The 15761-nt window shown below is 40.6% G+C and overlaps 1 protein-coding gene across 1 annotated transcript in view; it reads right to left on the bottom strand.

Moving 5' to 3' along the window:
• Nucleotides 1-255: 255 nt before the first annotated feature.
• Nucleotides 256-15761, bottom strand: part of ENDOU (endonuclease, poly(U) specific) — a 32595-nt gene continuing 17089 nt past the window's right edge. The window contains exons 3-10 of the mRNA XM_036761996.1: nucleotides 12895-12960; nucleotides 12151-12285; nucleotides 11683-11854; nucleotides 9678-9877; nucleotides 5179-5292; nucleotides 4329-4435; nucleotides 2002-2144; nucleotides 256-376 (exon numbers count right to left, since the gene is read on the bottom strand). Coding sequence (XP_036617891.1) covers nucleotides 256-376; nucleotides 2002-2144; nucleotides 4329-4435; nucleotides 5179-5292; nucleotides 9678-9877; nucleotides 11683-11854; nucleotides 12151-12285; nucleotides 12895-12960 — 1058 coding nt within the window. The remainder of the gene's footprint in view (nucleotides 377-2001; nucleotides 2145-4328; nucleotides 4436-5178; nucleotides 5293-9677; nucleotides 9878-11682; nucleotides 11855-12150; nucleotides 12286-12894; nucleotides 12961-15761) is intronic.

Here is a 15761-nt window from a genome sequence, read left to right as displayed (position 1 = left end):
CTGAAGAAATATACTAGAGGGCATTAGTCTGAGTATCCTCTGTTGTGGTTGTGGTTTTCTCCCCCTGATTTAAATCTTTCCACTTTTTCTTTTTTTGGGCTCTTCTGGGCTTCAGAACCTTTGTTCACACAGTCATTTTCTCAATGAAAACTCCAGCTTGAATGGGTCAGTGTATAATACCTCCCAACTCTATCCCAGGGCAGACAGCTCAGGAAGACCTCCAGTGTCCCTCATGTTCTTCCTTGCCCGGAACTCTTAATTCGTAGAAGACACTACATAGGCTGTAGCAATGTACTTTTTACCATTTCCATAGGTGATCTTGTCCCAGGAATAAGTCTGGATGGCCAGGGGGTACCCTCCTAGGCTCAGATGACACCTATCAAGACAAAACACACAATCACAGACGTCTTCCACTCTCTCTATCCCTCTGATTGTAAGCTACAATGTAGCAAACCCAATAGAAACAGGAATCTCTCCTGTTTTTAAATATCTAAGAAGATAATGTAACTCTTTTCTTTAATTACATTTTCTGGTGCCTTAAATCCTGATGGCTAGGAAAGCATGTTATAAACCTCAAAGCACAATAGTTAGAGGTATTATTATTGTTATTAATTACTATTATTATCTACTTTCAATCTCTTCTACAGTTTCAACCCATGAACCTTTATTCTGTGTCCAGGGGAAGAAGGGAATAGAGATGGACAACTGTAGAGTTTTAGAGCTGAATGCCTAAATGTTAAATAATTTGCTCAGGATCACATAGTTCCTTAGATTCATAGAATTTTAGAGCCAGGAGGTATTTTAAAGGTCACCTAATTTAGTCCCTTTATTATACAGATAAGGAAACTGAGGCCCAGAAAAATAAAGACCTGGTGATACTCAAGATATTGGGCAGCTAGGTAGCGAGCATCAGGCCTTGCGTCAGAAAGACCTGACTTCGAATGTGACCTCAGACACTTACTAGCTGTATGACCCTGGGCAAGTCACTTAACCCTGTTTCCCTCAGTTTCCTCAACTGTAAAACGAGCTGGAGAAGGAAATGGCAAACCACTCCAGTATCTTTGCCAAGAGAACTTCAAATGAGGTCACAAAGAGTCGGACACGACTGAAACAACCGAAGCAGCAACAATGATGCTTGAGAGGTCTAATATGCCTCCTTGTGTTAAGACTGCTAGTTCATTCTCACTATCCATATCATGTGTGTATTTTACAACTTCTTTTGTTTCACAAAGGAGAGATTTAAAAAGCTTTCTATCTTTCTTAAATGAAGTATATTTGAACTTTTGAGGGGATTGACTTAATGAATTCTAGAGGTTGGAAGCACCTGGGTCTTTCAGTTGGAGCTAACTGGCAGAAGGTGTTTCCGCTGGGCTAAAACCTATAAGACTTTTGGGTAAGGGTATGCTGGTAAATATTTAACAATCAGCTCTGGGGTGGGGAGTTTTAAATTTAATCTGAACTATTAGTATCTTCTCCATCACTTTCTTAAGTGGAGACAATAAACAAAACAATAAATCTAGCCCTGATTTGAAGAGTCTATTTCTGAGATATAAATGCTCACACTGAACATTTAACAATTGGCTGATTTGAGCTGGTTCCAGGATACTCCTGCTGTGGGGCATGTGATAGCTGTTTTTACATATCTGAAAGGCTGTCATGTGGAAAGGAGACTGTCCTAAGTGTTAAGACTACTTTTCAGGTATGCTGTAAAAGGGATTCTTGTTCAGTTGCAAGTTAGATTAGCTGACATTAGAGGTTCCTCCCATCCCTAAGCTTCATTGATTTTGTGAAGTAGTTTAATTCAAGGTCACAGGTCAGAGGCAGCAGAGCTAGAATTCAATCCCAGGTCCTCTGACACTCAAAGAAAGTTATGTACACACCTAGACCCAGAACCAGTTTGTGGACTAGGACCCAAGCCTCCTGCCTCCCTTTCTGGTAGTTGTGAAGACTGCTGTATATCCCTCAGCCTGCTCTAATATCCCTAGATAGCCTTGAACTTACTCTCTGCCGGGCCTGCTGATGAAGCACAAGGAATAGAGAGCAAACTCAAACTCAGGACTACTGCCGATGAAAGCTGATCCCACTTCTTTGTAGTAGCCATCCCAGTTAAATTGCATTCCTAGCACGTCAGGATAAGAATCCCACTGCAGAAAGAAGAGGAAGAAGGGGATGAGCCTTGAGGAAGGGGAAAGTTAGCCAACCTGAGCTCTAAAAGTAGAGGGAGGGGATGAAAGGGATGTATGTAACTTTTGAAGTAAATATCTCAGGTCAAGTTAGCTAAGGTTTAATAAGCACTCATAATGTGCCAAATACTGAGGGAGGTGGTTCATATAAGGACCATGGTTCATAGAGAAATATTAGTATTCCTGACATTTGGTACAGTCTCAGTGAGGTCAGTTCCCACCCTACAAAATCCTGTTAAGTAAGAGCCAAGAAAAGAGTTATACAGCTTGGGCTTATGTGAAACAATTCCAGTACAAAGAGAAAGGGCATCTGGCATCTTACTTTCAAGCCCACACTTGGAAAATGAAGATGATTTACCTTCTTCCAAAGATATCCTGGCACAAATTTTTTTTTAAAAAATGTCCTTTGACAAGGCATGAAGATATCAATCAATTTGGGCAGGCAGCCATTTTCATAGCTGCTAGGGGAAAAAAGTCAGTGACAGAAGAGTGAACTAAGCAGAAAGACAAATATGATCCATTTCTCATCTGAGCTAGAAAACATTTCCCTAAATGTCTGAAAAAATTGTGGCATATGAATACAATGGAATATTATTATGCTGAAAGAAATGATAAATATGATGGATTCAGAGAAACTTTGAAAGACTTCTGTAAACTGATATAGAATTAAATGAGCAGAACTAGGGAAACAATTTGCACAGTAAGTAAAATAATATAAAAGAGAACAAATTTGAAAGATTTCAGAACTCTGATTAATGCAATCGCCAATCATGACTTCAGAAGACTGATGATGAAGCATGGTTTCCACCTCCTGGCATAAGGAGGTGAGGGAATAGAAGTACAGAATGAAACCTGTGTTTTCATATACAGCAGTTGTGTGAATTTGTGTTTTGCCTGGCCATACTTATTTGTTATAAAGGAAAGCTTCTTTTTAGGGGTAAGGGGTGAGTTAGTAGGTATGGATAGAGATATTCTTCACCCCCCCCCACCAACCACAAAAAAGGGAAAGAAAAAGCATCAACATTAAAAAAAAGCAGAAGAAAACAAAAAGTTCAGAAAGAGACACAAGCAAATAGGGCATTTAAAAATACCGTCATATTTAATTTAATATACACTTAAAAAGCCCAACTATATGGAACAGAAATTCATGATTTCATATACAATCTTCTTTAAATATTGGAATGTTTGTATTTGTTGGCAATTAATAAAATTTCATAATAAAAATAACTTTTAAAAGAAATATTCCCCTTAAGCAAACTTATCTTATGGTACTCTTTCCTGTAGCCTTTATTTCAGGCAAACTGGCCTCTTCTCTGTCCCCAGAACATCCCCTAATTTCCTCCTTTGTGCTTTTACTCTCACTGTTTCCTGTGTCTGGAATGTTCTCCCTCCTGACTTCATTTGTTCAATTCCTACCCATCCTTTAAAACTCGACCCAGAAACTACCTTCTCTTACTCCCCTGTCAGACATATCTTTCCCTTCAAGGCTCAAATGGCACTTTTTATGCCCCCTGGTAATGCAAATGCCAGGCAATATTTTACCCTGTAGTTTTTCATTGTATGTATTTGTTTTCATGTCGTCTCCTCTATTAGATTGTATTAGATTGTAAGCTCCTTGGGAGGAACTGTCTTTTATCTTTTGTATTCCTTGTGTTTAGCGCTGTGCCTATGGTAGGTGCTAAACAGATGTTTATTGATTGATAATTATCAGTCTACTAGAATGTAAGCTCCAGGAATACAGAATCTTATTTAGCTAATGTAGCAGTTTCTCCAGATCCTAGCATAGGATTTGGCACATAATGGGTTCTTAATATCTGTGACCATTTGTTGAATAAATAATTTCCAGTTGCGCTTGGCAGTTCTTGTGCTTTTATTCTTTTGAGGTGAAACAAAAAGAACTACTATACATGTGCCTCCCTTCCTTCTCCGCCTTCCCCCATCACAAAGTACCCTCAAACCAAGCCTGCTCTCTGGTAGATGAGACTGTGAGGGCAGCCAGGCTTACCATCCCCAATACTGAGCTGCTGGTGGAGAGATAAACAATGACAGCTTTGGTATCTCTAGTTTGGGGGAGGGGATAAAGAGAGGGAGTGAGGCCACCCAATAAGGCTTTTTCCATCTATAAGAACAGTCCTCAGGACTCACCGGCCCATCGTAGTTGTGGCTATAATAGTCCACCAGACCTTCCTTCTCCTGCAGGTAGAAGCGGATCCAGTTATGGAATCCTGTCACTTTCCCCTTTTTCACTTCACCTAAAACAACCAAAAATTTCAGCGTTGATCATTCACCTTCTGAGACACCTCTGAGAATCCAAGAATTTTTTACTTCATGGGAATCATCATGCCTAGATTCCTGAATCTAAGGTAAGTTTTCCACCATTCCAGATAGATAGGCATTTCTTCACAACTTTGCCGAACTTTCTCAGAATCTTCCACTCCCCACATTCAGGAAAATTTTTTCTTTGTGTTTATCTACACACTGGCTTCAAGTTTTTCAGATTAGTCCCTCTCCTGGAATAGGCCTACTCCAGTTCTGCAAAGGTAAGGAGCTCTGGTTGTGTCATAAGACTGAGATGTACAGAAATCAGGTAGTCTATAGATGGTCTGGAGGAAACAGGGGAAGGAGATAATCGTAGGCTCTTATGCCATCCTTATAAACTGGAAAGCAAAGATACCAAAATGACTGGAACCCTACTTAGAAACAAATCTTCCCTACAGGGTCTCCCATTAGAAATAGTGTTTGGAAATCCCAGTGTTCAGAGTTCTCACCCACCTGGGTTCTTCCAGGGGAGACACTGCCTCAAAATAGCATCCTAGTCTCCTCTAGCTTGGACTGGTTGGGGAAGAAAACGAAAAGGAGCAGGAAAAACTCCTTCCTGCCCATTGGCATAGTTTCAAGTCCTCTGGTCTGAGTTGGGTCCCCCAGACCCTTGACTTAGAGAAATTAGGAGTGTCCCACTCACCTTCCCTTCAACTGTCAAACAGAGAGGTCTTACCTGAGAAAACATGTTCAAAACCACTGGAGTCACCCTCATCGTTGCCACGGGAATACAGACCAAACCACATGTTCTTTAGGTCACTGACAAATTCCTGCTCTGAGCTGTATCTGTCTGGGGAAATCGACACAGACAAATCAGAACCTGGGAACTGACATGGGCCAGATTTTAGTTGTTAGAGGAGAGGATCTCAGGTTCAAACCATTAAGATGCTAATGAGATTCAATAAAGCAACAAATATTAATTGAGGCATATAGTATATAGCCAATATGATTTTAGGTACATAGAGAGTAGGAAAGACATATCAAAAAGGATTCCTCTACTCAAGGAATTTATAATCTAATGGCAGAGAGAAGATTAATGTACATAATAAGAAACAATATAATATTCCAAACAGTTATACTGTTGTAGGGGATGTAGGAAAATTGGAATACTAATGCACTGTTGGTGGATTTGTGTACTGATCCAACCATTCCGGAAAGAAATTTGGAATTATACCCAAAAGGCTATAAAACTGCATATCCTTTGATCTAGCAATACCGCTACTAGATCTGTGTCCCAAAGAGATTAAAAAAAATGAAATGAAAGGAAAAAGACATATATGTACAAAAATATTTATAGCAGTTCTTTTTGTGGTGGAAAAGAATTGGAAATTGAGGGGATGCCCATCAATTGGGGAATGACTGAACAAGTTGTGGTATATGATTGTGATGGAATACTATTGTGCTATAAGAAATGAGGAGCACAATGCTTTCAGGAAAACTTTAAAAGACTTACATGAACTGATGGAAAGAAAAGCAAGCAGAACTGAGAGAACATTGTATACAGTAAAAGCAATATTGTACAATGATCAACTATAAATGACTTAATTCTCAGCAATACAATGATCTAAGACAGGCCTGTACAACCTGTGGCCCACAGTCTGTATGTGGCAGGTTGTGCAGAACTGATCTAAGATAATTCCAAAGGCCTTATGAAGAAAAATGTCATTCACCTCCAAAGAAAGAATTGACAGAATATTAATGCAGATTGAAGCACATTTTTTTAAACTTTCTTTATTTTTCTTGGGATTTTTTTGCCTGTATTTTCTTTCACAACATGACTTATATGGAAATATTTTGTATGACTGCATATGTATAACCTATATCACATTGCTTGCCTTCTCAATGAGAGGGGAGGGGAGAGAGGAAGGGAGAGACTTTGGAACTAAAAAATTTAAATGAATGTTAAAAAATTTTACATGTAATTATACAAATATTTTAAAATAAATAAATAATTATACCATATGGGCTAGCATAGTGGGAAGGCTTCATAAAGGGCTTTGAAGAATGTAGGCTCTGGCCTGGGGCAGAGTGGGAGACTTAGGAAACATTCCAAACAAGCGAAACCCAAACAATGTCAGGAAAGAGCATGTATGGAGAGTTATGTACAGAACTACCCCCTTCCCTTAATGGAAATCTGGTTTCACAGTGTTTGAAAATCTCACAATTTAAATGTTAAGAGGCCCACAGAAAACATATTCTACCTGAGTAGAGACTAACACATTACCAGAAAGGTTCCCACCACAAGGAGTGGAGCTCTTAACCTCTGCGTGATTGCCCTGCATGCAATTCAAGCCATCCATATATAAACAAATTGAGAATCCTAGGCTGTGCTTGGGCAGAAACCTGATAAAATAAGCAGGATTAAGGGAACTCCAGGATTCTAGACTAGCAAAAAGATTCAATATTCAGCAATGATGTGGAATAATAAGCATAGATTTAGAGCCAGACAGGACCCTAGAGACCAATGAGTCTAATCCTCTCATTTTATAGAATGAAGAAACTGAGGCACAAAGAAGTTAAATAATTGCTTAAGGTTATAGAACTAGTAAATATCTGAGGTGAAATTTAGAAGTCTTTTAATGTCCAACACTATCCACAAATCCATGCTGCCTTATCATAATGATTATGACAGGCAGCGTGATGTAGTGGATAGAAGAGAGGGCTAGAAGACCTGGGTTCAAGTCTTGCCTCTGACATATAGTAGCTATGTGACCCTGGGCACAGCTTCAAGCAACTCTTCAAGACTATACAAATTGCCAACATGAGTCAGTAAACAGATAGTTGCTCTGTAAAGAGCTCCCCACACAGATGAAATCACAAATCCAGATCAAAAAAATAATGACTGACGTTTTCACAGCATTTTAAGATTTACAAAGTACATTCTTTGCATTTGGAATTGATGTGGTTTGAGAGGTTCAGGGACTCCTCGTGGACCACAGGACAGGACAGGGTCTTCGGGAAAGAATTCATGGAATCAAGCATTCTTTAAGTCAAGTTGGTGAAGGTTTTTTGTAATGCTAATATGGTAGACAGAACTCCTTAGGGAACTTGCAGCCTAACAGGAATGATGCTAAAGCTTATACAAGAAAAGTAGTGAATTATGTGGCAAGTATGCTAATTAGGTGATAACATATAACCTTGTTCATAGGAGTCACTACTGGAAACCTGGGGCAGGGGAGTTCCTGAGGGCTATGTTTTTGGTCTGTTACATCTGTAACAAGACAGCTTCAGGAGTTGACGTCTGTAGCTTGACCTCTGGATTGTACATGGTAACTGTGGGAATCAGTATATGATAGTTCTGCTGGTATAAGATAGTCCTGTTCATACAAGGGAAATTCTACAGAGGTCAGCTTGTTCTTGCCTCACTAGGGGCCACTCGTGAGTTAGTGCCAGGCATCGTGTCCTTGGGCTGGGGAGAAAACTGTCAGGGATAGTGTTTTGAGGCTAGGGACAAATGTGGTCTTGAAATTGGGATCCAATCACTCAAGCACCCCAACAGAAACAGGAAAACCTGAGTTCAAATCAGGCCTCAGACATTTACTAACTATATGACTTTAGGCAAATCACTTATCTTATATTTGCCTCAGTTTCCTAAACTATAAAATGGGGATAATTACAGCATCTACCTCACAGGGTGGTTGTGAGAATCAAATGCAATAATGTTTGTAAAGTGCTTAAAATAGTATCTCGCACATAGTAGGTACAATAGAAATGCTTATTCTTTTTCTTTTCTTCCCCCACACCATGCAGCCAATATGTGACTGAACTGGGACACAAATGGAGGTCTCCTGACTCGAAATCTGATGTTTATTCCATTACGCTATGCTGGAAACAGAAGATGTAATGCAGCAGACCTGAAAAATGGAACCCATTGAAGTGGAAGGAAAAGAGGGCGCCTGTTGTCCTGATGGCAACCACTCAGGACACTGGGCCTGGGTACTACCTTACCATAACAGTTGAGAAGACAATTCACAGAGGCAGGAGTATCAGGAAGAGTAATGGCTAATGAGCGTGTTATTTTGAGACAAAGAGAGACAGGAAAGAACAGGGAAATGGAAATGGACCTCTGATTTGGAGTAAGAAGATAGTCTATCAAGCCAAGAAGTAATGCCAACAAAAAATACCTTTGGCTTGATTAGGCTTAGTTTATATCAGGAACCTGTACTGTGTAGGAGTTTCCTTCCTGTGTCTTTGTTGCTTTTTGAAATCCCTCCCATCTCCTTAGTTTCCCAGTAAAAGCTTTTGCAGATTAGAACATCCCTTGTAGAAGGGTTCCCTGGTTGGTTAGTAAGGGAAGGTGAAGTCAAGGACAGGCTGACTGTGTAGTGTTAGCAGCCAACTTTCCAAGTCAGCTAAAGGATTCCCCCAAAAGGGTAGGAATTCACCTGAGAGTTACCTAGAAGGGAAGGAGGGACCCTGGAAGGAGAACCTACATCCTTTTCTCCATTAGATTTTTTGGGGATTTAGTCGAACATCCCCCTCCCATGCCAACCTTGTCCCAGTAATTTTGAGCTTCCAGACTCTATTCTCATTTGATAAGGCTATAGAAATTCATTGGCAGAATTGGAGGGGAAGACTTCAGGAGTTAGCTACAGACACTATTGACTCTTCTGCTTTGGAGTTTTGTCACATAGTAAGAGTGAAAAGGAGGGCATACCATATCCTAGGGGAAAAGAGAGAAAGAGGGAGAGAGAGAGAGAGAGAGAGAGAGAGAGAGAGAGAGAGAGAGAGAGAGAGAGAGAGAGAGAGAGAATATATTTCGGAAGCAGTGGAAAATAAGATTAGATAGATAGATAGATAGATAGATAGATAGATAGATAGATAGATAGATAGATAGAAAAACACCTTTTAAACATTTGCTATGTTCCAGGCACTTTTCTAAGTCCTGGGAATACATATACAAGCACACACACAAAAGACAATCTCTACCCTCAAGTAGCTTACGTGCTAATGGACAAGGAATGTATTGATTATTGAAGGTTTTGAAAACCAGATGATTTCTCAACTCTTCAGGGTCTAGTCATCTTTCCATTCCCCATGTTCTCTTTGGCCTCCTCCTACAGATCTTTGCTAGAGTCCACATGCTCTGAGGATCCCTATGCCCTTTCATAAACCTTCTCCATTGCCTCTCCAGGTGCTCTCTCTCTTTTACCAAAGGGTTTGGGGCTCACTCACTCTTTTGATGGAGGAAGCCATAGAGTTCCTTCATGACTGCTGTCTTCATTATCTCTTGAAGGAAGTTATCCTGTTCCCCAAGCTGCTGGGGCGTGAAATGTTCCCCTTGACCTGTCACCCGCTGGTAGTTATTGAGGAGGTTGATGAATGCAGCATAGGTTGGTTTGGAGAAGAGTTCTTCATTTACATAGCTGTAGAGCCTGGGTGACATCAAGAGAAATTGGGATTGGGTCCCATAGCAGAACAAAAATTATGGTCCCATAACAGAGCAAGAAGGGATTTGGTGTTATGAACTATCTCTTACAGACATACATGTAAGACCCATATCCTAGTTCATACTTTGTCCCTTGCCCTCCACTCTTTCTACTCAGACTCTCTTCCTTAAATAACCTAGAAACAACTCAGAAAATGCTGAATTCAGAACTATATGAGGCTAAATCTGATTGCAGCTTTTCTATGCATATGTACCTATTCACTCAATATATATGTATGCATGTGTAGGCATATATATACACAGACACATATGCATATATGTGTATGTATATATAGTCATAGAGTATAAATGTATATGTAAATATACACACATATACACATATATGCTGTATTTTATGTTCATATATACATGTACACATATACCCTAAGGGAGGGTATTACAAGTCTAACCCAGAGTCCCACAACGTGACTCGCCCTCAGTTCAGTGACTAAACCAATAGCCAGGGCATGTCAGCTCTGCACTTTCTCTAGCTTTCATTATTATTATCTCTCTCTCCTGTGCCACTCACTGTCATATAAGAGTTAATTCACTTGTTCACCTCTCTGTTCTCTTTCTCCTTGAACCAAATAACAAAGTTCCAAGCACTAAGCACAAACACTAGGCTTTGGTCCAGGTTCCTTCCTTCGCCACACCCAGGCTAGTTTCCATCTACTCAGAAACCAACACTGCCCCTGAGGCAACTTCCTGAAACTTTTAAATAGGCCTGGGGAAGAACCCCAGGGAATCACTGGACACTGCCTACTCTCACTGACCCAAGCACATAGAAGGTCTGCCTTTATCCTTCGGTCGTAGCATCTTCAATTTCTGACAATTGTCTCATTACCCCAACCCCCAGTATGCTATGCTACATACCAGAATATAAGACACTATATTCTTTCCTGAAAAGGAAGTCAATTGGCATAAATTGGAAGCTTACTGTTCCCCAGTATGGCATATCTGCCCTGAGAAACTGTCCTGACTACCAGATTTCACTTCTATGAACTCCATTCCTGCCTCCCACCTTGCTTTTTGGATTCAGTGGTCCAAGGAACTGGAGCTTGACCTGACAGAGCCAAGGTTTACGGTTTGGACAATTGCTTTCCCACCCACATCCTTGCCTTCACTGATTCACTGAGGACAGCCAGGACTATGCAAGGGCATAGTCATTCAACATTAAGTCTAGAGCCCGTGCTCTGGTGCAGAGATTGTCTTCAGTAAATTAAGGGGCAAGGAGAATCACCAAGAAGGGCAAGGACCAGCACAGGAGTTACTTAGGAAGGAGAGAGATGAAATGAGAGGAGAAGCTAAGAGTTCTAATTCTCTTTCCTAAGAGTTCTAATGACTCTTTTCACCAGATTGCTGGGGCTAGTAGGACCCTGCCTCAGGTCATCCTGTCTTTCATCTTGCAATAGGAAGATTCTACAGTTATTCCAGACAATCCTATGTCTCTCCAGTGGTTTCTTCCCAACTGCCTCCGTGATCTATTATTATGCTCCACTACCCAAGTCAATAAGAAGAGCTCTCTAAAGACAATCTAATTTCAATCTCTCTCACTATAAAGCAATCTTACTTTCCTAAACCTTTTCTCAACATTCTTTACAACCTGCCTTAAAATGTCTTCCCTTTCTAATTCAGTGTTACTCTTCTGTTTCTCAGCTGAAAGATGAAGATTTTAGAACTGAGTTAGGCTCCAAAGAAATAGGAATGGTAAATAAACAGAAAAAAAAAGGCTGGAGAAAGAGGAAGACTCACGGCTCAGAGCATCGATCCACCTGGTCATTTGTCTCAGAGGGAGAGACACGGTTCTGGCTGTTGAGAATGATATCTTCCTTCCGAGCTTTGTTGGTATCTGCCTTGTAGATCTTCTCTGAGATAGTCAGGAGTTCCTCATTAGTGATGGCATCGCTGCTTCGGGAGAAACCGTCTAAAAGGAAAGAAGAGTGGAATGTGGAAGAGGTAAAGGGAGGGATTCAGAGCAGGCAGACCTTTCTGCTCATTCTTTCTGGGGTACCACCAAAAAGGGAAAAAGGAGCAGGTGGGGAAGTCATCTAAATGTGGAATGGCTCCATATGCAGGATGACTCCTTCATTCTTTCCCTGAAGGCTGGGTGTATGCAAGGAGTTGTGTAGGATCATGTCTGTTGTCCAATGCAACACTTTCCTCTCTGGCATTCCTTTTTTGAGACAGAGTGTGATTAGAAGTCATCACAGAGGGGCTCACCATGGGCACATAGACTCTCATAATCTTCACAGCAGTTACCAAACTTCTGGCACTTTGAATTGCAGTGGCATGGGTGGTGTTTGTCAAAGCCTTCATGGCAGCGGCCATGGCAAGAATTAGGTGCCAAGTACAGATCTAAAATGATGAGGAGTCAAGGGTTAGTTGTAAAAAGGTCCTCCCAACAAAAACAAGTACGAACCCAGCTAGAGGTCATTTTGTCCTCTCCTCACAACCTCAGGCAAGAAAGAAGAGGGTAAAGGGAATTATATCTTCTTAAAGATCTCCAGGAAAAACAGCAGCCTAATTTTGCTCATACCCCTCAGTCAGGAAGTCAACCTTGATGTCTAACTTCATTTTTCCTGATGCTCTTTTCCTTTGTTCCTACCGTTTCAATGAATGCCTCATTGTCTCTACATGAAACTTCCTGGAAACTGACACTAGAATCCTTATTCTGGCTTTGTCCCAGTTGCCTAAGGCTTGCTCTATTTCAAATCCCTGGAGGTCAGGACCCCTTAACACTCTAGCCAGGGACATATCTTTGGAGGCCCAACCCAGCACATTCTGACTTCATCCAAATTTGACACTGGTATTGCTAATAATACAAGCTCCCTCCACACTTCCCTCATCATTCTCTCATTTGCCCTTTATTTTCTCCCTCTTCTCTTCCTGTAGGTGTCTACATCCTTAATATCAACATTCAAAGATTTGGGATTTCTAAATTTTCAGGGAAGTAAAGAAACCTACTGCTGTCTGGGGCTGTGTCTTCTTCCCATTCTGTTTCTGTCTCCATTTCGTTGGGCTCTTCTTGACCTAAAGGACATAAAATCGAAATGACAAACCATTCCCTTGAGTGTTATCTTTCCCAAACTCACCAAGAATGTTGAGTTAAATTACATATAACAGTCAGGAACTGTGGTATGGTTACCAAACATCAGAGAATAAAAAGGCAGCAGAATAACAAAGGCAGAAGTGGGAAACATGAAAGGATGAATTATTGAAACAAGCCAGAAAGTGTCATATACAACAACTTCCACTAGAAAACAAAATGCCTTACTTTATGCAAAACTTTGAAATGAAATTCTGAACACAAACAAATGATAACTTATAGGATGGCTATTCAATTTGCAAATGGACTATTTTAATTAGAAAAGGAATCACACCACAAAAGTCTTCATAAAAGGTTTCAAATTCAATTTACACACAACTCTTCAGGCTATTACATAAAACAAGACAGACTGGTAGAAATATTTGCTTGTGAACCTGAGGGGAATCAAATGCTAATACCTTCACATGAAATGCTTTTCAATAAAAAAAAACAAATAGCCAAACTAAATTTAAAAATCAAACAACACTAAACACTTATAAAAAATGACTCTGAACAAATTCTAGAACTGCAGAACCCATAAAATAGCAGAGGGAAGCAGGGCTCCAGCCCAGGACAGGCTAGATGGTCGCGGGGTAAGGTCTATTGCACAGACTTGGGAGCTGAGCGGAGCAGAGTCCAGTGTGGGCTACATGGACCAATCAGACTGGGAACTGGGCAGAACAGGCCCTAGCACCCTGAATCAGCGAGCTGTGGCAGTTACCAGACTTCTCAACCCACAAACATCAAAGACAACAGAGAAGGTTAGTGGGAAAAGCTTCAGGGGACAGAGTGAAAAGAGTTCCCGGTTTGGCCACCACCCCAGAGGCAAAGGAGGAGGTACAGTTACAGAGTTACAGGTGCAGTTGCTTCTGGCCCCAGGCCCACATGGTGGGAGGAATTAAGTGGCGGATCTGAGCTGGAGTGCAGAGCCAGCTTAGATCTGAGTCAGGTCCGGGTTGGCGGTTCTTGGGGGAGGAGTAGCGCTGGTGAGGCAGAGCTTGCTGTGTGTAGCTCTGAAAACAACAGCACAGCCCCTCAAGCTTGGAACAAAGTACTCTCTACTCTACAAGCAGTCATACCCCCATGAAAAACTCAAGGGTCAGATAAGTAGGCTGGGAACATGGCCAGGCAGCAAAAACGCTCTCAGATTCAGACTCAGACTTTGGAATCTTTCTTTGGTGACAAAGAAGACCAAAACATACACCCAGAAGAAGTCAACAAAGTCAAAGAGCCTACTTCAAAAGCCTCCAAGAAAATCATGAATTGGTCTCAGGCCATGGAAGAGCTCAAAAAAGGATTTGGAAAAGCAAGTTAGAGAAATAGAGGAAAAATTAGGAAGAGAAATGAGAATGATGTGAGAAAACCATGAAAAACAAGTCAATGACTTGCTAAAGGAGACCCAAAAAATACTGAAGAAAATAACATCTTCAAAAATAGACTAACTCAAATGGCAAAAGAGCTCCAAAAAGCCAATGAGGAGAAGAATGCCTTGAAAGGCAGAATTAGCCAAATGGAAAAGGAGGTCCAAAAGACCACTGAAGAAAATGGTACCTTAAAAATTAGATTGGAGCAAGTGACTTTGGAGCTGGTGACTTTACGAGAAATCGAGATATTAAAAAAAAGAACCAAAGGAATGAAAAAATGGAAGACAATGTGAAATATCTCATTGGAAAAGACACAGACCTGGAAAATAGATGCAGGAGAGATAATTTAAAAATTACTGGACTACCTGAAAGTCATGATCAAAAAAAGACCCTAGATATCATCTTTCAAGAAATTATCAAGGAGAACTTCCCTGATATTCTAGAGCAAGAGGATAAAATAGAAATTGAAAGAATCCACCAATTGCCTCCTGAAAAAGATCCCAAAAAGAAAACTCCTAGGAATATTGTCACCAAATTTCAGAGCTCCCAGATCAAGGAGAAAATACTGCAAGCAGCCAAAAAGAAACAATTTGAGTATTGTGGAAACACAATCAGGATAACACAGGATCTAGCAGCTTCTACATTAAGGGATCGAAGGACTTGGAATATGATATTCTGGATGTCAATGGAGCTAGGATTAATACCAAGAATTACCTACCCAGCAAAACTGAGTATCATGCTCCAAGGAAAACTAAAGATTTTCAATAAAATAGAGGACTTTCAAGCTTTCTCAGTGAAAAGACCAGAGCTGAGTAGAAAATTTGACTTTCAAACACAAGAATCAACAGAAGCATGAAAAGGTAAACAAGAAAGAGAAATGATAAGGGACTTACTAAAGTTGAACTGTTTGGTTTACATTCCTACATGGAAAGATGATGTGTATAATTCATGAGACCTCAGTATTAGGGTAGCTGAAGTGAACATACATATATAGAGAGACAGAGGGCACAGGGTGAGTTGCATATGAAGGGATGTTATTTAAAAAAAATAAAATCAAATTAAGGGATGAAAGAGGAATATATTGAGAGAGGGAGATAGGGAGAGATAGAATGAGGTAAATTATCTCACATAAAAGTGGCAAGAAAAAGCAGTTCTGTAGGAAGAGAAGAGAAGGCAGGTGAGAGGGAATGAGTGAATCTTGCTCTCATCAGATTTGACCTGAGGAGGGAATACCATACATACTCAATTGGGTATCTTACCCCACAGGAAAGAAGGAGGAAGAAGATAAAAAAGGGGGGGATGACAGAAGGGAGGGCAGATGGGGGTGGGGGTAATCAAAAACAAACACTTTTGAAAAGGGACAGGGTCAAGGGAGAAAACTC

This window comes from Trichosurus vulpecula, chromosome 5, assembly GCF_011100635.1.
Source record: "Trichosurus vulpecula isolate mTriVul1 chromosome 5, mTriVul1.pri, whole genome shotgun sequence".
NCBI lineage: Eukaryota > Metazoa > Chordata > Mammalia > Diprotodontia > Phalangeridae > Trichosurus > Trichosurus vulpecula.
This window is presented reverse-complemented; position numbering and strand designations above follow the sequence as displayed.